The 23,473-nt window shown below is 40.7% G+C and overlaps 1 protein-coding gene across 1 annotated transcript in view; it reads left to right on the top strand.

Moving 5' to 3' along the window:
* Positions 1 to 22,030, top strand: part of LOC119735970 — a 42,007-nt gene extending 19,977 nt beyond the window's left edge. Inside the window, exons 5-18 of the mRNA XM_038209948.1 lie at positions 55 to 160; positions 2,943 to 3,114; positions 4,736 to 4,847; positions 6,338 to 6,446; positions 9,712 to 9,856; positions 10,976 to 11,191; positions 12,754 to 12,927; positions 13,842 to 14,016; positions 15,271 to 15,428; positions 15,951 to 16,028; positions 16,856 to 16,956; positions 18,115 to 18,262; positions 20,458 to 20,519; positions 21,754 to 22,030. Coding sequence (XP_038065876.1) covers positions 55 to 160; positions 2,943 to 3,114; positions 4,736 to 4,847; positions 6,338 to 6,446; positions 9,712 to 9,856; positions 10,976 to 11,191; positions 12,754 to 12,927; positions 13,842 to 14,016; positions 15,271 to 15,428; positions 15,951 to 16,028; positions 16,856 to 16,956; positions 18,115 to 18,262; positions 20,458 to 20,519; positions 21,754 to 21,919 — 1,922 coding nt within the window. The 3' untranslated portion in view covers positions 21,920 to 22,030. The remainder of the gene's footprint in view (positions 1 to 54; positions 161 to 2,942; positions 3,115 to 4,735; positions 4,848 to 6,337; positions 6,447 to 9,711; positions 9,857 to 10,975; positions 11,192 to 12,753; positions 12,928 to 13,841; positions 14,017 to 15,270; positions 15,429 to 15,950; positions 16,029 to 16,855; positions 16,957 to 18,114; positions 18,263 to 20,457; positions 20,520 to 21,753) is intronic.
* The last annotated feature ends 1,443 nt before the right edge of the window (positions 22,031 to 23,473 follow it).

The raw sequence follows: 23,473 nt of genomic DNA, 5'->3' as shown, positions 1-23,473 counted from the left end.
AAAAAATCAGTCTTTGGCCGTGTTTCATTTCTTAATTTTTGTAATTGCTTGCAGAGTCCACGGATGTTAAGCACAGCGTCGGGCCAGCACTGACGCTGCTGCAGAACTGCCCGAAGTGTGCCCTCTATTGTTCTCCTCTTGCGGTCAACATTTGGCCCAGGTACTATATGTATTTTTTGTGGTATATGTACAAGGGTATTACCTTTTTAAAAAAAAAAAATCAACACACATTCCAATGTCAGGCCGATGTGTGCGAGGCGGGTACAAAAATGGAACGCATATCTCCAGAAATATCAGTAACCTGCATTAACCCTAACCCCCTAGGCCCTTGTTGCTTACAACCATCCTCAATCCTCCAAAATCCTCCAAAATGTTGCAACTCCGCCTAAATTTTTCAAAATTGTCAGACAGTCCTGCCTCAAAATGCATTCATCCTCAATCCTCCAAAATCCTCTTGTGCTTCAATCACCATTCATCCTCAATCCTCCAAAATCCTCCTGTGCTTCAATCACCATTCATCCTCAATCCTCCAGAATCCTCATTTGATTCAATCACCATTCATCCTCAATCCTCTAGAATCCTCCAAAACCGCCAGGAGGATTTTGGAGGAGTGAGGTGGGTTAGGGTTAATGTAGAACCCATGATATATGACCAAAATGCAGTATGATGGGCAAAATCTGTTCCGCTTTTAGAAATGTGATCAGAAGATGTGGAAGCTGTTCAAAAATGTGTGTTTCACACATTTTTTTTAGTGTGAGGAGAGGACACTTTTTTACCCTAACCCTGCTAGACGCAACACAGTGCATCAGGTGGAAAAGTCTGGTGCACTTTGATGCATTCAGCTATATCAACACCAGTGCATATGAACTGCCACTTCTGAGATGATATTCCCATTGAACAATATGTCACAGTTGTATGAGACTTTTGGCCTGACTGCCTGATGGATCTTGCTCCACTGGGCAGGCTTGTCACTTAGACAAATGCATGTTGCTGCATTGAGCAGGGTTTCTAGCCAAAATACCCTGGAGGGTTAGGGTTGAAGATCCGTCACATCAACCGTTGAAGATTATACATGTATATACATGTACCCTGTGTAGCGTGAATATCCGACTCCATGAAATGTGGTAGTACTGCGCACGCGTGAGTACGATACTATGCTATTTTTAGGATCATTTGGGGAGAGTGACCTGTCACGTGCGAGGGATTAACCAATAAAAGGGAAAAAGGGGTCCGATTTTCATAGGAGTCGGATTTTTATGTGACACCGGTATTTGAGACAATCTACCGTAATTTTCGGAATATAAGCCGCGCGGCGTATAAGCCGCAGCACGCAAAAATCTGCAAATTAAGATTTGAAGTCGGCGTATAAGCCGCACCGGCGTATAAGCCGCACCAACCCCAGCGGTTCAACTTTGTAAGGCCTCCAAATTTTAGTCAAAATGCTCTGAACTAGTTCCATTTGCACTACGAAGCTATAAAAAGGGCCACAAATGTTGTGTCAAATCATTTACAGTCGATTACTCTTACAAAAAAATATGGAAATTGATGATGAGAAATAAAAAAACGGGAATTGCTGCCGGCTGGCTCGTCAGTGAGCCTGTGCCGGCGAATGACATTATTTTCCCCCAGCACTTGAGAGAGTATGCAACCCACCATGTGTTGTCTGACTGGAGCGCTACAAATCCTGCTTTGTGGCAACAGACGCTGAGTTGTTTTGTCCTAAAGGATAAACAAGTCCGTTTTTACAGCAAAACTTATCAAATTGTTGTGATTACTAACGAATAGTAACGTCAAAACTTCGAGGTTGGATCGTAACTTTCTTCGAAAACAGTCAACACAATGCCGAGATTTTTATGGACGAATCCATAAACTTCGTAGGGGTGGTTTCACCCCTGTTTTGAGTTTTACATCGTTTCTTGAATACATTTCAAAAAAATATATATATTGTGACGTTGAACAACTGATTATCAAATAAAGATATGTTTCAAACTCCATAAAAAGTATTAGTTGTCTTTTTCCTTTTTATAAACTGGGGAAATATTGGTAATTATTGTTCCCAAGAAAGTGCACCCCTTTATTACCACAAATAGTGTGGTCCATGGGGAATCCATGCGCTAGCAGCATGCATGCAGCAAAGGCAGCATCACGTACGGCCGGTGGTTGTCGTTGTCCAAGGGACAGCTTTCACTAGCCGTACTTTTTACCGCTCGGTATCTTTTTGTGGGACGTGCTTTCGGTTTGTTAATGACTTTCTTAATTGATAATTATTTCAGCAACACATCTCTTCTTGTACCAGTACATTAAATACACATGTAAATGTCATTTTTATTCTTCAAGTCTCGGCGTATAAGCCGCCCTGTGTATAAGCCGCAGTAAACATTTTCATGGGCAAATTCAACGTATAAGCCGCGGCTTATATTCCGAAAATTACGGTACAACATTGAAAATTTAAAAATTGAGAGTTTCAGCTGTGAAAAAAACTATAAGTTAAAAATCTGCACCTCCCCTTCAGCTTCTGCCAAAAGCCAGATTGTAAAGTTACATCAATGAGGGCAGCAAACAGCAAAGGAAGCATTTACTTATGTTATGGTACAGCTCTATAGCATGTCCACAAAAAACAAAGCTGCTCAGCCTGTATTGGTTTCCACAGCATTAAAATAAACACGATGTGTGGATGCCTCTTTTGTCACTGAATTCTCAAGCTTCCCAAACATTTTATTAATTCTGCCAGGGAAAAGATCTCTGTGTAACCGTTGAAATATTTGAAGCATATTTCAATCACATTTTTGGCACCCTTTAATATAATCTAAAATAATATTTTAGATCCCAATAGACGGCACATGAGTTTTGGACTGTTTTCATTTTTCATGTATTGAAATTATTATTATTTTCTTTGTTTTGTGTACATTTTATCATGGAAGCTGTTTTTCTTTATACCGTAGTGACCCCTGTCCAAAGGGAATGTACTTCACTTGGCACTCGGACGCCTACCTTCTCAAGAACCAGCTGGATACACACATTCTGGGCCATGGCCGGTGCTTGTCCGAGGACCGGGCCAGTGCCGCGGTCGACTTCAAGACTGCTGCGTCTAAGCTGCGGCATATCTGGGCACGGGTAAGGTTTGTCGTCCGAGGTACGGGAGTTTAGGCTATAGTCCATCATTTGCAGCCATCCGAAAAAGTAACTGGCGTATTGTTGTTGAAAAACATACTTGGTTGAAAGATAGAAAGGGGACTAAACTCCCTGTGAAATTATTCTTTCTGGCAAGCTGTCATTTTGAAGTAATCAACAGGAATATACAGCTGAAGCTGATCTGAAACTTCATCAGGTTAGTATCCTTCATTAGATTTTAAACACTTTTGTTTTGCACAAATTACAAATGATGGACTATATCTTTTAAAAAAAAACAGGCTGGAAAAATTGGAATTGAACGTTGCTAGCAATGCTCCTAACCCTAAACCCTCCTCAGTCCTTCAAAATCCTCCTGGTGGTTTTGGAGGATTTTGGAGGATTGAGGATGAATGGCGTTGAAGCACATGAGGATTTTGGAGGATGGTGTTTGAAGAAGAGGAGGATCTTGGAGGATTGAGGATGAATGGCGTTGAAGCACATGAGGATTTTGGAGGATGAATCCAGGTATTTTAACACGAGGATTTTGGAGGATCGAGGATGAATGGTGTTTGAAGAAGAGGATGATTTTGGAGGGTTGAGGATGAATGCATTTTGAGAGGCAGGACTGTCGCAGTGTGATGATTTTGAAGGATTAATGAGGTGCTGGGTATCCTTCAGTTGAACGTAAAAACTTCAAATTTTGGAGGATTTTGGAGGATTAAGAACATTTTCCAGCAAAAAAAAGGGCCTAGGGGGTTAGGGGTAATCCCTAACTCTCCTCAATCTTCCAAATGTGGCAATCTTTGGGTAGGGGGACTTGAGATGATTTGAGACATTTGAGGACAAAGGTCATGTAGGGGTCAAATGAGGTCATTGTTGATTTGGTTGTCAACTGAAAAGTGCAGTCACATGAAAAGTCAGACTTCACTCTCAACAAAACTTGGTGGCAATCATCTTTGCGTAGGGGGACGTTAGGGGTGCAGACCAGTAAATTGGTCCGAAATTGCCTACGCCGGCCAAATCACGATTTGCATGCCCTCAAAATCTTCAGTATTTGAGCATGCTGTGGGCCATGAACTTGAGGGTTTGTAAAAAATATGTGTGGAAACCGTGCACAGGACTGGGAGCTTGCAGTTCTGTGTAATTTGGATGTAATTTGGACCCTAAAAGCGCTCTATTTTGCAATGGAGTTGCAAGGCATCGTTTTTCAAAATGGCGATGGGCTTCAGGACTATTTTCAGGGGTGATCATCTTCAGATGGAAATTTCTCCTAAAAGTCATCAGTTGAGCCCCCGAAAATTGAAAAGAAAATGAAAGATGATGAAATAAGCTTTAATTTGATGTGTGTCTCGAACACCTTGGAGAGTTGTTAGAATTTTTCCCGAATTTCTGAAGTAGGAGCATTTACCATTGGGGTCTATGGAAGTTTATTTACTGGTCTGCTACCTATAATGACTTGAGACATTTGAGGTTAAAGGTCATCTAGGGGTCAAATGAGGTCGTTGCTGATTTTGGTTAGGTCAACTGAATATTGTGCTTACTAACTGACTGTATTTGTACTGCCAGCATGCCAGGGGGATCGCGCAAGTTTATAACTTGCAGTATTTTTTTTTTGCTTTTGCAGAAAGCCACACAGCCAGACCTGCAAGTGGTTGCTAAGGCCTGCCATCTGTCCACCGGTGTGTTGTTTCTCGTCTCCAGTAATGGACATGTGCACACGCTCAGTGGAGCTGAAGGTACAAAGGTCAAGCAACTCAATAAAAAAAAAAGATTTTTTGGAGCTGCAGAAAAAAGTTGTAAAAGTCCTCTGTTAAACCTTTGATAATGACTTTAATATCAGCTATACATCAAAATTGTCTCCAATTTTCTGCAGCATTTTGATGAATTAAAAAGTGAAGAGACTACATGAGTTTCCATTACTTTATTGTTTCGTCCTATTTTGGCTAAAAGACAGGCATACAAAAAGAAAACAACAAATCTGACATTTCTGTCCAGCAGCTGATTTCAAGAAACAGTGCGTAACCTACACCATGTGTAGAACTTACGCAACAATTTTTGTGTGCAGCTGCGCAATAAACTTACGATCGATTTCACAAAAGTTGGCATATAGCTGCGTAACATTTCCAATAAATCTAAACACCATGGACGAGGATAATAACAGCGTTTGTGTATCTGTTTGTGTACGATTTTGTTCGTTCATGAAACAGTCGTCGAATCATGTACCTCTGGCCGCCATTTTGAAAATGTTTTAGTTCGCCTTTCTTTGGAATTGACGGCAACTCTAAAAATTCTGTCACGAGTAATGTAGCAATTCTTTTACTTCAAACAATAAAGCTGTGAGTGTCTTGTATCATCCTGGATAAATGTGAACTAACAGGATCCACAGTGATCACCATTTGCTGGTAAAATAGGTCATTTTTAGTCGCTACTCCACAGCTTACGCCACCTAAAATGATTGCACAAGTTAAAGGGAATGTACAACATTTGCTTTTACTGCAATTTTCAGAAATAAATGGATTTGGAGGATTAGTATGTTATAACAAATATTGTTAAACTGACTTGCTTCATGTTTTGGGTTCGTAGATTTTTAAAAACCCAAGGAAACCAACCATATTCTTGTAGTCGGGCTCCCTGATCCCACTTAAGATGAAACGGAGCAGTTTATAGACTTTGGGAAATTGTTAGGTCAGAGAATCGGTCTAGCAGGCTTGTACCCCTTCACAGGTGTGTAATCAATTGCAAAGAAAATGCGGAATAACTAAATATGAAAAACTAGGAGCTTTTTTTGAAAAAAAAAACCAGTTTTCTCTAACGATGGTCTGCCGACCAGTGCTGGAAAAATACCATTTTTCTTGAAAATGTCAGCACACCAGGAGCCACGATTTTACAGGATGCTTTGGACTGTCAATCCAGTAAGATATTTAGTGATAATTTGATCATTTCGTTTTTTGATGTTTGCAAATGTTGTATCTTCCCTTTAAGCTAAAATTTGTTGCACAAGTAGCGGACTTACACACTATGAAACTTTCATGAAGTTGTCATATTAAACTGAAATGTTGCGCAGTGTGAAATGTTATGCAAACTTATGCAATAAATTATGGGGCAAGTGAAGGTTTAGTCCATTGCAAAGTTTTGTGAAATTGGCTGCAGGACTTAATTTTATAAATTAAATGCAGGAGCTGCTGTCTAACAGAGAAAATGTTTGCGGTAATTTTGTTGTTCTCAGAGTCAGTGAATGCGTTGAAGTTCCCTGCCTCTGTGAATGTTGCTGATAGTACCGGCTGGTTTGCGTACAGATTTGTCCTCGGAGCTCTGTTTAAAGATCATGTGATCAGGTACAAAGTTTAACATTTAATCCAGTTTTTTACTTCAGTTCTTTGAAATACGCCAACACATTAGATTTTAAAGTTCTAAATTCAGGACACCACCGTAAGTTCTCTAGTAATGCTTGTTTACTGTCATCCTAGGCCAAGTTCGGGCAAGAACCATTAGTCGACTAGTGGTTGATTTGTGAGGTACCTTACGCCTGCGCACTAATAGCAAAGTGCGAACGTTTCTAGTCGAACGCTGGTCAAAATGTCATTGCAAAACGTCTGGATCCTGGCTCCCTGCTGTACGTTATGAACGCGCGCGGCTATGGTTACCAGCGAAGCAACCAGCCCCAGTAGGTTGGTTCCAAATAGTCGACTAGCGTAGTTAACCATCGTCGACTAGACAGAGTTTGGGCAAGCGTTAGTCGACCAATGGTTAACTATAGTCCTTGCGCGAAGTTGCCCCTAACCTTGGAAACCATTGGTCAGGCCTTGGTGGGGTGCTGTGGTCCAGTGGTTACGGTGTTCGACTCGTGTGCCGTGGTACGTGGGTTCGAATCCTGACCGCGGGAATATGGTGCTTGTGCTCTTGAGCAAGGCACTTTACCATTATTGCTTCGTCCTTCGGATGGGCCGTAAAGCCGTAATTCCCGTGTGTTAATTGTGTAATGCACATTAAAGAACCCAGTAACACTTGTCGCTAAGAGAAGGGGTTTGCCCCTGTGTTTCTGGCAGTGGCTGCAATATGCGTCGCAGCACCTTGTAAATAACCCTTATAAGGTGCTACATAATGGGTCTCATATTTCTCATAAGCTTCATTTACCTGTCTTCAATAATAGACATAATTTCCAGCGCCTTGAGTACCTAATTGGTGGTAGATACGTGTGCTATATAAGACTACGGTATTGCAAGTCATAGCAGACTTTTGTAAAGTTGAAATCTCAACTTCCAGCTTGCAAGGACTGGGGATATATTTCCCAAAGATTAAGAAGTCCAAAGTGTTTTACTCAGTTACACATATTCCTTCGAAACATTTTGGTCCAAATTAAAGCTGGTCCCAGAGAGCCAGTCGTCATACATGTCATACCTGACGGATGATGGCCTGTCTCTTGTGACTTTACTGTTGGCTAGTGATGAAGATAGTTGGGCAGTGCTATCTTGTAGGATTACCTCGTAACGTTGGTTGAAATGAAAATGTGACCCGTTCCACAAAAATGAGTCTGTTGTGGCAAAACTGACATTTTGAGTTAACTACATAAATAAAATGGGAATGAAATAAGCTTTCATTTGGTGTATCATGGACCTCTCTAGGGCGCATGGTTGCACTGTTGTGCCTTTTTAAAATTCTGTCAAGTTTTTGCAAAGCAAGAAATGTCTCAATGAAGAAAAAAGGGTTTAAAAATTACAAATACACTGTAACTAACCAAGAAAAGCACAAAAAATCATAAATTTGTTAGTCTTTTTCTTACAATATTTAAATTTCTGTGTAAGATATCTGAACTAAAACTATCAAACAACCAAAATAAAACAAAAACAAAAAAATCCAAATTTTGAGCAAATTTTCACTGTTTCCATTTAAAAGTGGTGAAAGCTGGAATTCAAGCTATGCGACATCAGACTCATTTTTGCAGAGCGGGTCACAAATATTTGTTTATTCTCTCTCTGGGTACCGACATACAACTGCCCTTTAATGCCACTACAGCTGGCTGGTGCCCGCTGGTTTGGGATCCAGGGTCCTATAAACCTTGACAAACTAAATGATTTCTTCTAGTGAGTTCTAGGAAACTGACAAACGTTGTTTTCGCGATCCTTTTTACTTCCGGGTATCTAAAATTGTCTCTTGAATATTGACTATGGGTTTATCCACAGCGTTGACTGTAACGTCGGTTTAAATGAAAATACTTGTTCATTCTCTCTCTGGGTACCGACATACAACTGCCCTTTAATGCCACAACAGCTGCCTGATGCCACATCAACTATAATAAAAAAATACAGAAAAGAAGTAAATAACAAGTGTATAATGAACAGCCAAAATTAGTATAACATAGAGCACGGAACAAGCTCCCAAAAGTAATAGTATGGAACTCCATCCCAAGAGGGCGCTGTTGCCTAAAACGGCAACGTACGTTACGAACTGAGCCCCATGAAAATTAAATCTATCCAAAATCACTACAATTTAACTACAGATGTTCGGCCTATGAGTTGGAATAATTAGATAAAGTTGTGATAATGATTGTGCAAGGGACTGGGCCAAGTCTAACAAAGTGTCACGATACAAGCATACAATAAAATGCACTACCTTTATAACTGACAATAAAACCCATCCCTTGACAAAACATCGCCTATTTTTACCTCCCAAACTTCCCTTTTAAATCTTCAACACTACAAAAAGTCCACTAAATACAGAGCATTCAGAAAACCCAAGGAATCTCCTTTCCGCTGGTTTGGGATCCAGGGCCCTATAAACCTCGACGAACTAAATGATTTCTTCCAGTAAGTTCTACGAAACTGATAAACGTGGTTTTTGCGATCCCTATACTTCCGGGTATCTAGCGCCCTCTGTTGAATGTCACATATGCGAAATCCATCCCAAAACACTCGTAATTGGCAAAATAAAGCACAGTCTGTAGATCAGATACATAAAAGTGCTTCCAGTGAACAGCCATTCTAAATCAATTTATTGGTATTGTGTGCCCTCTGGCAACAGCTTTACTGGCCTTTCCTTGTTTTGTTACAGTTTAAAGCTATAGTCCATCATTTGCAGCCATCCGAAAAGTAACCGGCGTAATTACTGTTGAAAAACAAACTTGGTTGAAAGATAGTAAGGGAACTAAACTCCCTGTGAAATTATTCTTTCTGGGAAGCTGTCATTTTGAAGTAATCAACGAAAGAAGGCATTTCCAACGGTGATTCTTAAGAAGCACCGTAGGAAAATTTAAATTAGTAGTTGTTTTGTTATTCAGCGCAGCGCGCACAAGTATTGGAACGACGCACACGCGGGCGCGGTTGTTATAATTCGTCGGATCAGTGCGCGACACCGCGTATAGCTGCAATTCAAAACAAGTCAAAACATGATTCAGTAACTTTTGATTTGAAATTGAGATCTTAGAATGCTGCTTTTCTCGGAATGTGCAGCTGAAGCTTAGCTGAAACTGCATCAGGTTAGTTGCTCAGTATCCTTCTTTAGATTTTGAACACTTTTGTTGCTTCAAACGAACAAAATGCACTAATTACAAATGATGGACTATAGCTTTAAAGATGACATGTTTGGTAATCTCTTGGCCCGCAGGTTGATGAGTAACACGTCAGGCGATTTGCTGCAGGAGTTGGACTTATCGTCGGTCTTCGCAGACGCCGACTTCAAGCTGTGGAGCATCATGGGAATGATACCAAGAATCGGATTCTGGAGTTCAGAGGGAATATGGGTTCTTCAGGTATGATGCCATTTTTTTTCGGGGTAGAGGTACAGGGAGCGAGGGAGGGGTGGTAATGGTAAACGTCAAGGGGGACGAACCTGTTCTCACAGGAACGGAGTGCCCGTTTCTCTTTCAAAGCAATTGGGCCAGACTCGAGTCCATGAAATGCTGCTGTGTGGCGATCGCCATCCTTCCTCCACAGCGAGTCTGTTACCTTCCCAGCACTGAATAATGCCGGTACCCATTTAACACCTGGGTTGAGAGGAGTAATTGAGGTAAAGCACCTTACTCAAGGGCACAACTCGCATGGCCACGACGATTTATGGGTTAGCCACTTTTTGATGTGACAATGGCAGGAAACTGTTGAGCAACTCGGTGGCTTACCAATAAGCGTCTTTCGGTTGTTTTCAACATACCTCTTGAGTAAAAGTAAAGGACACAACATATGGCCAGCAGCTGGATTTGAAACCCTGACCCTCTGATCAGGAGTTACGAACCCTAACCGCTATGCCACACTCCCCACATACCTCTTAGAGGGTATATACAACATTTGCAAACTTTGAAAAATAAAACTACCAAGTATTTAAAAAATACCTTACTAGGATGTTGGTAAATGACAGACCAAAGCATCCTGTAAAATTATGGCACATGGTGTGAAGTCATTTTCAAGACAATGGTATTTTTGTATACATTTCCAGCGGTGGTTGGCCGACCACCGTTGGAAAAACCTAACTTTTTTTCAACTACTGCTCCAAATTTACCTTTTTTTTTTTTTCAGTCCAAATTTTGTTTGCTATTGGTTAGATGTTCATGAACGGGTGCTGGCCAGCTTCACTGGTTCCCTTACCTTACAATTTTCCGGCATCTATAAATTGATTGATTTTATCCTCAGTGGAGTCAGGGAACCAGACTACTGGAACAATAGTGTTTTTCTTGTTTTTTTCCAGCATTTTAGATCACAAAACTTCAAACATGTCAGTCAAGTCAGTGTAAAACAATATTTGACCTCACCTATTATACTAACCCCTTAAATAGTTAATTTCTGCAAATTACAGCAAAAACCAATGATGTACATTTCCTTTAAGTTTTTGTAAAACTCGGCCCCTTTACCAAGCTCTAAATCTCATTCTTGAACAGATGGATAATATCGAGAATGTGGCATCAGGAATGAGCTCCCCAGAAGCCGCCTCTACCCTGCGTGATTTCAGCGAGGATAGACTGGCTGCGCGGACTGCCCTCCAGGGGGCCTATGAGGCTTACTCCGGCCGGAGTAACGACGAGGGGCGAGGCAAGGGAGTGGCTGTCCCTCAGCAGGGGTTTCAGAATCCTGGCCTCATGGTGTCTGTACTCCAGGTGGGTTTTTTTCTGTACTTCTTGTATGAAACTTGTAATTCAGTATTGGATTTTGCCTTCACCAACATTTAAAGAGGTTGTGGAATGCTCGAAGACATTTCCTTCATTTTTTGGGTATATGTAGCCTGAGGTGTGATGAAATAAAAACGACTATTGTTTCTGTCATAAAATGAGTACAAAGGGTACTTTTGAGAGCTGTTTTTCAGGTCCTGTTTCGACCCGAACGTGCAATTTGTGTAAAAGTCGTCGTTGCGGGCAGCAAACAAAACACAGTAAATCGTGACGTAATAAACAGGACTCGTATATGCTACTCTGCATCGGGAGTCCTGTTTATTACGTCACGATTTACTGTGTTTTGTTTGCTGCCCGCAACGACGACTTTTACACAAATTGCACGTTCGGGTCGAAACAGGCATGACAGGACTTGAAAAACAGCTCTCAAAAGTACCTTTTGTACTCATTTTATGACAGAAACAATAGTCGTTTTTATTTCATCACACCTTAGGCTACATATACCCGAAAAATGACGGAAATGTCTTCGAGCATTCCACAACCTCTTTAACAATTGTTGACTGCTGTGATGTGGGATATGACGTTTTCCCCTCGGGTGCTATGCACAAAAAACAGCACATCCCACATCACAGCAGTCAACAATTGTTCTGTTATATAGTGCCAATCGGTCAAAAAGATAATTTGAACGACAATTCTTGAAATCGCAGTTTGGATGAAAGACGTTTTAGTGTCATTGTATTTAAATGGTGATATACTTCGAACGAATTGAGCAATTTAAGTAATTTTTCATGTAAGGCCAAAAAAAAAGTCTTCGGTTTCTGGTATATGGAGCTTGCCACAAAGTGGTGCGGCAATGCAGTTTTTTGGGGGTTTTTTTAATATTTTTTTTTTCCTTCAAATGTCGGCTGATGACTGCAAATGGTACCCGACTACATTTAGTGCAAAATGTATGGGAGCCCAGAGAGGCCACATAAACTTATACTCGATCGTAACCCCTTCTGAAAACACGTTAAAATGGTGCAGCAGCAGGATTCCAGTCAAACCAGTGAGTTTGGCGGTTTTGAGACATCATCTTACATTGAAAAAAAAAATAATAATCTTGCGGACGCGCATGGCTACGGCGATGTGCGCGCAGACCAGAAACGGGAGCCTTTTGGGGGGGGGGGGGGCCTAAAAGTAGTTGATGAAATTGCCTTTCCAGTCGCTATTATGTTTGGTACAACCAATTTTTTTTTTAATATGAAATAATTTTTTCCAGGATTGGGTTCCGCTTTTTTTTTTTACTCACCCTGTATCAGCGAAGGGTGAATCCCAATATAAGAAAATTAAATCTCCCTATAAGGAAAAATTCCATTTTTATACTTATCCTCAAATTAGGTTTTGCCCTTCACCGACGTTTTTAAACACTGTATACTCAGTGTGTTACCTCCCGAGTGAAAGTTGGAAAAATCTAATTTGATTTATATCACCCTGACGCAAAATTCCATCTTATAAAAATGTACTTATCCTCTCAAATGACCTGGAAATCCTCATTTTCGATCCTAATAAAGGGAGCAGATGCAACCCACAAGCCCCAGGCCAGCCAAGCACTCCAGTCACTGTATGAGAGGAGAGAAGATGGCGCGGAACCAGAGACGAGATTGAACGATACCATCGGACCCCTGCTGCAGCAGTACTGGGCGCTGCACCGAGAAAAGCTGGGCGTCTGGGATGCCTCGTCCGATGTACGTGATTCTTGGGAAGTCCTTTTGATTTACAAGTATATGATTAAAATCTAACTGCAGAGGGTGAAATTATGGTCAAATGCTCTCCAACTATTTGCCAAAAAAAAATGTGAGGCGTTCTAGCAAATCAAAATGGAACTGGGCAAAGGCCGAAGCAAAGAAAAATGAAAAAAAAAATGGTGGTGATTTTTTTTTTGATTTTTTTTGATTTTCAGATTTATATATGTAATCATTGATATGTCTACCACAAATATATTAAAGAAATAGTACCAAAATCGTAAATTACATGTAAATGTGTTTTTTAACCCTTACTGCCCTGAATCCTTCAGAATCCTCTTTGCCAAAGTGGAGGAATTTGGAGGATTGAGGTTACATGGCAAAAGTTACTGATTTTGTAGGATACACTTTGTCAAGGTCTTGGGCTAAACCTTGTGTTGTTCTTGCTCAGCCATGCATAAATATAGGCCTGCATTATGCTTGAAATCCTCCGTTCTGCTCCAGGATGTCACTGGCCAAGCCTCAACATACTGACAGTCACTGCCGCAGGATTTAGCAGGAGTCAGGCAGTGGTCACCCCTCCACGGACCATATTCACAAAATAATGGAGGAATTTGCAGGATTGAGGCTATATGCTATTTTTCCATGAGGCCAATTGGAGGATTTTGCAGGATTGAGGCTGCTTCCTAGCAAAAAGGCCTAGGGAGTAAGGGTCAAGGAAAAACAATTGGCATCTTTTATTTTCAGAAATGCAAAACTCAAAACTTCAGACTGAGGCAGTATGTAATTTTAACATGGAGACAGTTGGAGGATTTTGCAGGAATGCGGTTACATCCTAGCAAAAATGCCTAGGGAATTAGGGTTAATAAGATGGCTCCTAACATGAACATATGCCATCTTTCGTTTGCATCATCTAGGAAGCACAGAAGCCATTCACAATTCAAGAGGCTGTTTTGAAACTCTTGGACAGCTCCTCAACCCTCTCGGCCCATCTCAAGAGGTCTGAGATGACTTATCTCAGCCTGAACGCTCCGGTGGCAACACTCGCCTGTTTGCTGGATGCCCTGAACATCGGCAAACTGGATGACAATGGTAATGGATTGAGGACTTTCACTACATTTTGGAAGAAATTAAACTTAAATATTCCTTAATGCACATACATGTACATGTATATGAAACATTACCAATTTTAATTGGAAATCCAACTTTTTTTCCAATTTATTTCCAAAATTCTTATTTTTCTGCTGATCTTTTCCCCTCCAGGCTCAAAATCTGATTTTTTTTTTAAATTGAATATAAATGGAATTTCAAAACGGCACTGCGACATCAGATTGTACAGATTGTACGGCTGAAGCCCAGATTGGAGTACTTTATGGCTGAAAATTATTATTATTATTATTTATTCAGCACTAAAAAAAAACATACAAACAACAAACATTCACAAAATATTAAAACAAAAAAAAAACCAGAAAACAAAAAACGAAAGCATTGAGCTTATCAGGGGTGTGAAATCTCAGCTTTAAAGCTGATTTCAGCTTTTTTTGTTTTGGATTTCAGCTTTTTTCCCTCACTTGCTGTGTACAAAAGAATAGGAGATTCCCAAAGTTCAGCTTTTTTACACCTTTTTCAGCTGTTTTCAGCTATTTTCATCAGTGGTCACTCACACCCCTGTTTATTTAAGCAATAACCTATGACATGCTTGAAACTATGTATAGGTCTCGTTCAAATGCCGTCATTTCCTACAGACCATCCACGTGCATTGGCATTTTGAGCTTCAACTTGCACAACGCGCATCGTCTGCGTCGTATTTCGAACACATTTTGAGCGACAAGCGCGCGTGTTTGGAACATTTTCAACACTGGGCAATGCGTGCTTGATTGTGTAAAATACACAGTTGCAGTTCTCCTACAGAGATGGCCATCATTGAAAGAGCCCTATAGAGCTTCGAGGCGGTATGTCACATGTGGAGTTCGACTACCTTGACAGTCTGAAATTGTGTAATGTCCGACCAAAAATTTCAGTGTTTTATACAGGGGTGTAAAATCTCAGCTTTTAAGCTGGCTTCAGCTTTTTTTGTTTTGGATTTCAGCTTTTCCCCCTCACTTGCTGTGTACGAAAGTATAGGAGATTTCCAAAGTTCAGCTTTTTTACACCTTTTTCGGCTGTTTTCAGCTATTTTTATCAGTGGTCACTCACATCCCTGTTTATAGGCAGGCTCTAATCAAAATTATCTTGAAACAGGAAAGCCATCAGCCTTCCCATTGGTTGGCAGGGTGATGTGTTGCTAATTAGTGAGGTTAATGGCCCCTGAACATGAATACCAAATTTGTTTCCCTTTTGTTGCAGGTCACATCGAATTCCATGCAATCCCATTGGATCAGGAGGAGTTGGATCCATCTCTCCCTCCCGTCTCATTGGCTGTGAAGGCCCCTGAATCTGAATCGGGACTGCCGTTGTTTGAGATTGTTTGCAGGCTGATGTTCAGGGAATGCCCTACTCAGCTGGTAGGTTAAAAAAATCACTCTGTGTTTTATAATCTTCTTTATTGTTTAAAGTTCCTGCTGTCTGGCTATTGTCACCAACAGTCAGATCATAGTTTCAAGTAAGCACTGTGACTAGTCAAATTCAGTCAACCGACAAAAGCGGGCAAGTGGTAGGCACAGCTGGCTTATCAATCACCTACCGTCAAAGCATAGCTGGATCACGTTACATAAACAGCCACAGCCAGTCCTGCTATGTAGGCTGGGAACTCTTAACTGTTTAAAAACAGTCACTTGATTGATTTTGACCGAAAAGACAACTTTGCACAGTATGCTTGCATACATGTAGGGGGGTTAATACAAATACATTTAGTAGCATAACGTTTGGATCCATTTAGAATCTAATGAATTTGTCTATTATCGAGAAGAGTATCACCAGTCACCGTAAAGAAAATGACAACAGATAATTCTGTTCCAATGTTCGGTTTACACAGGTTCGACACATACCTCACCATTGTGTCAAACGTTTTTTGTCTTTCCGTTTAGGTTGAGTTCGTGAACATGTGCCAGCAGGCAAGGGACAAAGTGTTGGACGTCTCGGCCTTCTCAAGAAAGAAATCAACAGTAAGTCCTAGATTATCACACTTCCCATCGGTATACATCAGCTTTTACAACTTCCAGAGTCCTGACTCAACCAAAATATTGGAAAATGAGGTGTTAAAGTTTAGAAAAGTTAAAGTAGTAAGGGTTAATCCCAGTTGCGATTCCATGAAGTGCCGTCAAATAATGTGGGTCTTAAATGTTTATTTTATGCACATATTTACTTTTTAACCCTAACTCCCTTGGCCTTCAGTTTTTGCTAGGATGTAGCCTCAATCCTACAAAATCCTCCAACTGGCCTCATGGAAAAATAGCATGTGCCTCAATCATGCAAATTCCTCCATTATTTTTTCAATATGGTCTGTGGAGAGGTGACCACTGCCTGAATCCTGCAAAATCCAGCGGCAGTGACTGTCAATATGTTGAGGCTTGTCCAGTGACATCCTGGAGCAGTGCGGAGGATTTAAGCATAATCCAGGCCTGTATGTATGCATGGCTGAGCAAAAACTGAACAAGGTCCGGCCCAAGACCTTGACAAAGTGCATCCTATGAAATCAGTAACGCACTTTTGCCATGTAACCTCAATCCTCCAAATTCCTCCACTTTGGCAAAGAGGATTTTGAAGGATTCAAGGCAGTTAGGGATGATACATTATTTAATGAAGACATGTAAATCTGACTTCATATCCTAGATAAATAGGGTTAAAGTTATACACATCTTTTTGTACAGTCATAATCCTCATTTCTGGCTTTCCATACTTCCATAATTCCATGATGTTAATCTTGGTATTGTAGCAGCAAACTCCCCTGTGAATTTCATATGGATTTGTCTGCATCTGACATCCTCTGCAGGTTCAGCTGTGTGATATTGCACTTGGCAGCTTGCCAGGACCAGACCATTCTAGAAATCAGGAGGGTGCAGTACTAGCCACAGCAAAGCTATTGCAAGTCAGGTAATTCAATATTCTATTAGTTTATGTCTTGATTTATAAAAGTTGCAAAAAAAAATTGACTGGAACGGGGTTTGAACCTGCGACTTCTGGATTAAATTCCCAGTGTTCTACCAACTGAGCTATCCAGTCCTATGTTGATAGTTCCCCATTTTGTCATTGTCTTTGTTCAAGGGCGCTATTTTTTAAACATTTTAAACGGCAGAATTTTTGTAAACATGTTATATTTTGATGCAGCCAAATCACAAATAACCAGAAGTCAATCATACATCAGAGGGAAGTGTGGCCTTGTGGTTAGGGTTTGTCCCCCATTACCAAAGGTCAGGGGTTCGAATTTGGCTGCTGCCCTGTTGTGTCCTTGGGCAAGCCCCTTTTCCCTGACTTGCATCTCTCCACCCAGAAGGGAACAGGCATTAGCTGGGGAGTATCTTGCAGTGGGCTTGCATCCCGTCCAGGGAGAATAGAAATATTCTCGGTCATTTCATGCCTAGGAAACCAGAGATAACACTAGCCTCATTAGCCCTATTGGCTCAGGACATACCTGACTTTACAGTCATAAGTCAACTGCATGTATTTTCAGTTTTAATAACAAGCTATTAACGAAACTGTGACAAAACCATTACTTTGTATACTGTTCATTTCCTAAATATTACTTGTAAGCCAGCTTGTGATTTGGCTTGTGATGGATTTGATGGACTTGTGATTTATTCATGATTGACTTGCGATTTAACTGCATTGACTTGTGATTTGCATTGATTGACTTGTGATTTGCATTGATTGACTTGTGATTTCACATGTTTGACTTGTGATTTGAATTGATTGACTTGTGATTTGACATGGTTGTCTTGTTGGTTGATTTGTGATTTATATTGATTGACTTGTAATTTGACATGATTGACTTGTGATTTGACATGATTGACTAGTGAATTGACATGCTTGACTTGTGATTTGAATTGTTTGACTTGTGATTTGACATGGTTGTCTTGTTGGTTGATTTGTGATTTATATTGATTGACTTGTAATTTGACATGATTGTCTTCTGATTTGACATTATTTACTAGTGATTTGACTTGTGATTGACAATTTATTGATTCGATCACATGTCCATCTTGAAAGTCTGATACAGCGAGGTATAAGTTCTCGGTCTTCATTTCCAAACAGTGCAATGTCTCACGGTTCTCTGAACGCACTGAAGCTCCTTCTGAAGCACAAGCTGTGGTGTGAAGCCATCTGTCTAGTCCAGGAGAAGGCTGACAACACGCAGACCCACTCAGAACTCTTCCATGTCCTGCTGATGTCCATACTGCAAGTACGTAAGAGTGTAGTCAAGTACCAGTGTTGTTTAATATCAAGTGGCTGTATGGAAGCACTCATGACAACATGTAACTTGAGCCACCCGACCCTCACAACCGGCCCATTCACCCCTGATTATCCTCTGGCGTGTCTGGGGTATCTCTCAGGCCCCAAACAGCCGTTAAAACCACAGACTTAACCCCATTTGATATTCCATTTTGGTCACAGGGGTGATCGAAACAATCCCAATGTATATAGTGCATTTGTACACAAGCCTATGTAAATGTGCACAAGCACACAGGGTTTTCCCGCCAATTGTCAACCCCTCCAGTAGGATCACAAGACTGACACCCCCTCTGGTGGATGTACCTTGGTCCATACTAGGATCTAGTGATAGATGGCCCCGGGTGGGTATACCACGTGGCCAGGACAATATCAAACATGAAAATGTGGACAATCGTAATTCCCAGGTGAATCCTGCTTAGGTTAATAGTGATAATAATGATCATAGAAAAGGATTACAAGGTGCGCAGATTCTAAGTGAGGGATACGATCAAGCAAAATGAGTCATTTGTCAGGAACTTTCATTTTGAGATTCAGGCAAAAATAGAGCCATTTCATCACATCACTTCATCACATCTCTTGGTGTTCCGACTAGTTTTCACACCAGTAATGCTGAGATTGTGCTCTTCTCAAATCTGTAGAAAGAAATTGACCAGGGTCGATAAATGGCTCATATCACCTGGGGCTTTGTTCAGTATCAAATGAGGGAATACAATGTAATGCTCACGATTGTGATTTTTGGCAAAGTATGCACCCCTGTAGTTTGAAAATATGTGATAGCATTGCAGCGGTGGCAGCTTTTTGGGTGCTATCCCTTTAAAAAAAAATGGCGGCCAAAACATTGTTACCACTTATAATTAATCCAGTAACAAGTATATTGACAGCCATTTTGAAAAAAACAAAATAAAAGTGACAACACCCAAGAAACTGCCACCACTCGCACTGCAAAGCTATCACACATTTTCCAACTCTAGATGTGCATACCTTGCCAAACATCGCTATGAGCATTGCTCCTTTCAATCATTTGATACCGGTGGCCCAATTTTTGGACCGAAGCTGATAGCCTACAAGGTGGCAGGCATGCAACTTTTCCTCGGATCAGCTGATTTCCTCTTTTTTTACTTCCCATGTGTGCCATTGAAAATAGAAAAACAGTGTACAAAGTCTGGGATAAATTTGAATTTCCTCTTTTTTGTGATTTCCCAGTTGCATGCCTGAAGGTAGGCAGATTCTAATTATGAAAAATCATTCAGGGGTGTCAGTTCATGAAAAAAAGTCCCTAGTTGTAAGAGTAAAAGTTGGTTACAGAGGTGATTCTTCAGATTATATTTGAAGAGAGACTGGTCTTGAGTTGCCCTCAGCGCATCTGATAGAGTTTCAGAGTTCCGTCGCCATATGATTCTTAGAGACAAACATTGGGCCATTCAATTTTGCTTGAAAACTATGCTGTGTTTTATTGATGGGGGGAATACCTTTTACAAATTGGAGTAATTGCAGAATACCCAGCCGCGTGAAAATTACCCCCTAAATATAAATGGCTACGCAGTCGGAAAATGTTGCAAAAATGTCCAAAGTACATGTAGATGTCGGGAAGTGGATATGCAGATACAATATACGGGGTGGATTTGAGCGCTGAAGGGTCTAAAGAGGGCGCTATTTCCCTGTATTAAGAAATGCGGCCAGCAGGGACAACGTGAATTGAATGGGGAGCAGGGGTTAAATAAATCTAAGTCCAAAGTAGGTGCCAGGAAGTGGATACGGGGATACGGGGTGGACTTTATTTTAAGCGGAGGAAAATATTTTTGAGAACGAAGCATCCATATCCATGTTGGAAAATAACAAAGGCAGAGACAACGTGAGTTGAATGGGGAGCAGGGGAAAAACGTCTTAAGTCCAAAGTAGGTGCCGGGAAGTGGATACGGGGATACGGGGTGCAGGTGGCACACGCGTGTGGTTTGGGGGAAAAATGTCTAAGTCCAAAGTAGGTGCCGGGAAGTGGATACGCGGATACGGGTTGGCGCACGCGTGTTGTTTTGGTTGAGCATCCAAGCGTGACTCCGTATCCGAGTATCCAGATACGAGGTGGGATAGGTGAGTGGCGGGGTATTCTGCAAATGTGCCTCCAAATTTGTTATTTCTTTGAAACAGGATCGGGAAATAGTTCCAGAGTATTACGAAAGGCTGTGGGCTTGCCTACCTCAGAAAATCAGGTGTGTGTTTTGATGATTTGTGACCGGCTCCACAAAATAGGGTATTAAGTCGCGTTGTGCATTATCGTGTAATGGCCCGCTCAACATTGAGAGGGTGAAAATTTTGTCAAAATGTGATTTTAATTTTTGGTCATGAATGACATCTTTAATACCTACAGTTTCAGGTTTCAATGTTGATTTTGATGAACAAAGTGGAAAAACAACCATTTTGTGTGCCTCGTTCTGTTGTTCTACATCAGAGCCAGCTATTTCAAAGCCTGTTTTCTCAGTTGTGTAATTTGAACTCCATGGAAGTAATTCATATGCAAATACGTCATATCCCAAATAGTCCATCCCAGATTGGGATGGACTATGGAGCTCTATTATATACCAAATGAAGCTTACGTTGTGGGCTTTCCAACCGTACTCAATTTTACTTTTTTGCGACATAATACCCTTTTTTTTGTGGAGCCGGTCTCATTTTAGCATTTACATAAGAAACAAGTGCAAGTGCACAATAAGCTCTGGCTGTCTTCAGGAGAGTGCCTAAGCTCTAAGAAAATATACACATATTAAAGTATGAAGTGCAAAATCAATGAAGAGTGAAGTTTCTTTTCAGAACCATTCTCTTAGTTTTAGATATTTTTCGCACATGGTGTTTCCGCATGGTGTTTCCGCTTTCATTCATTAGTACCTCCACCAACATGCAAAGCCTCAAAGCTTACTTAAAGTAACAGTCCACCATTTATAATGTGTGCATTTTGTTCGTTTGAAGCAACAAACTTGCTCAAAACCTAAAGAAGGGTGCTAAACAACTAACCTAATGAAGTTTTAGCTCAGCTTCACCTGTAGGCTATATTTCGAGTAAAATAACATTCTAGGATCTCGATTTCAAATCAAAAGTTGCTGAATCATGTTTTGAATTTGGCCTGAATTCAGCGTCCGGGACACGTTCTCACTGAGCCGATTTTAGCTACGCGATGTCGCGATGTGTGCTTCATGTTAACGATTGCGCGCGCTTCGCCGAATAAAAACACGAACAGTCTTTAGACGCATCGTTGGAAAGGCCTTCTTTCGTTAATTTTTTCAAAATGACAGCATGACAGAAAGAATAATTTCACAGGGAGTTTAGTCCCCTTACCATCTTTAAACCAAGTTTTTCAACAATAATTATGTCAGTTACTTTTTTAGATAGCAGCAAATGATGGACTGTAGCTTTAACTTGATAATCATGTCTTTTTCTGTTCTGTGTCAGCTCCCTGGAGTTCCTGAAGCTACTGACCACCCACCACCAGCCCAGCAACCCCAGAATCCACCTGTGCCAACAGGTGCTGTGTCGACCCCAGGATGACCTCCAGATAGGCATGGTCAGGGAGCAGCTCATCAGTCTGCTCGGCCGAGAAAAGCTCACAGGTCAATGAACCGTCAAGGTTGCTCCAAAGAAAAAATTGTCTGAAATAATTTGTGACCTGTTCTGTCAAAAGCAGACGCTTCTGGGCAGAGGTTGAAATCGAGATAGGGCCAAAAAAACGCTGTGGGGGTCATTTTTATCGATTTTCAACTTTTTGCATATTTGTTATCCTTAACATGTCTAAAATATATTATAAAAGTTTGAAACCCTAATGTGAACTCTACATACTATTTTTGATGATTTTGATAAGGTTTATCAGTTAAAGAAATAAATAAGTTAAATGGTTTTTTTTTTTTTTGACGTTCGTGACCATTTTCTCCGTTTTTTACTTTTCGACACAATGAACTTCAAAATAGCATAACTCTGCCCAGTAATGACCGGTTTCAAAAATTGAACCACCCATTAAAAAGGAAAAAGAACATATGCTAACAATATGTAAAAATATCATTTTTAACCTTATGCCCAGAAAAGTCTGATTTTGACAGAACAGGTCACATTTGTGTATGTTGCCATTGGATTTTTGATTTTGATGGTGCTTTCGAAAATAATGGCATGATCCAAATCTTTTAGTGTTAATTGATGTGCAATCCAATCAGTATTCGTTTTTGGTCGTGAAATTTGGTGCCCATCCAGATGGGATGTAACTGTTGAAGGTACCTCTATATTTAAATGAATGTTTTCTGCAGCACCTTGTCGTCCGATATGTTTAATTATGAGCACGTGTGGTCTAGCGGTAGGGCACAAGATTCATGATCGTGAGATTGTGGGTTCGAGCCCCGCCGAGGCATGCGTGCTGTGCCCTTGAGTAAGGCGCTTTACGTCAATTACTCCTCTCAACCCAGGTGTTAAATGGGTACCGGCATTATTCAATGCTGGGAAGGTAACACGCTCGCTGTGGAGAAGGTGTGGCGATCCCCCCACAGCAGCATTTCATGGAAACGAGTCTGGCCCAATCGCTTTGAAAGAGAGATGGGCACTCCGTTCCTGTGAACACAGGTTTGTCCCCCACCTTACTTTACTTACATGTGAGTCTTTGCATGGCAAGCTAGTATATGCATGTTCATGAACATGTATATCTCCCTAAATGAGAGGCGCTCTGGCAAAATGAGGCAGAACTGGGCACAGGCCGTAGTGGAGAAATATAGAAGATAAGAAATTGAGGGTGATTTTTTTTTCTTGATTTTTTCAGATTTTTGGTATTTTTAATCTATGATATGTCCACTAAACGTACTTTAATGATATATTAAAAAAAATTGTGAGTGAAAGTGTTTTTAAGGAAAAAACAATTGGCATGTCATTTTCACAACTGTAAAACTTGAAATTTGAAAGGCCTTTTTCTAACTAATCAACATTTTCTTACATGTCGATAAATGCGAACTTTAAACAGCCATAACTTGTCACTGGAATGTCTGATTGAAGTGCAATAAAGAGTATTGTAAGGAGATTGTTACTCTCTGTCGTAATACACTCAAACCTCATTTTGACCTCTGCCCAGTTCTGTCGCATTTTTCCAGAACGCCTCACAAATGCCTAAACTGCACAGGTTTATGAAACCGAAATAGCT

The sequence above is a fragment of the Patiria miniata genome, unplaced genomic scaffold (genome assembly GCF_015706575.1).
Source record: "Patiria miniata isolate m_02_andy unplaced genomic scaffold, ASM1570657v1 HiC_scaffold_29, whole genome shotgun sequence".
NCBI classification, from domain to species: Eukaryota; Metazoa; Echinodermata; class Asteroidea; order Valvatida; family Asterinidae; genus Patiria; species Patiria miniata.
Note: the sequence above shows the minus strand (reverse complement) of the source record. Positions and strands in the feature narration are given on the sequence as shown.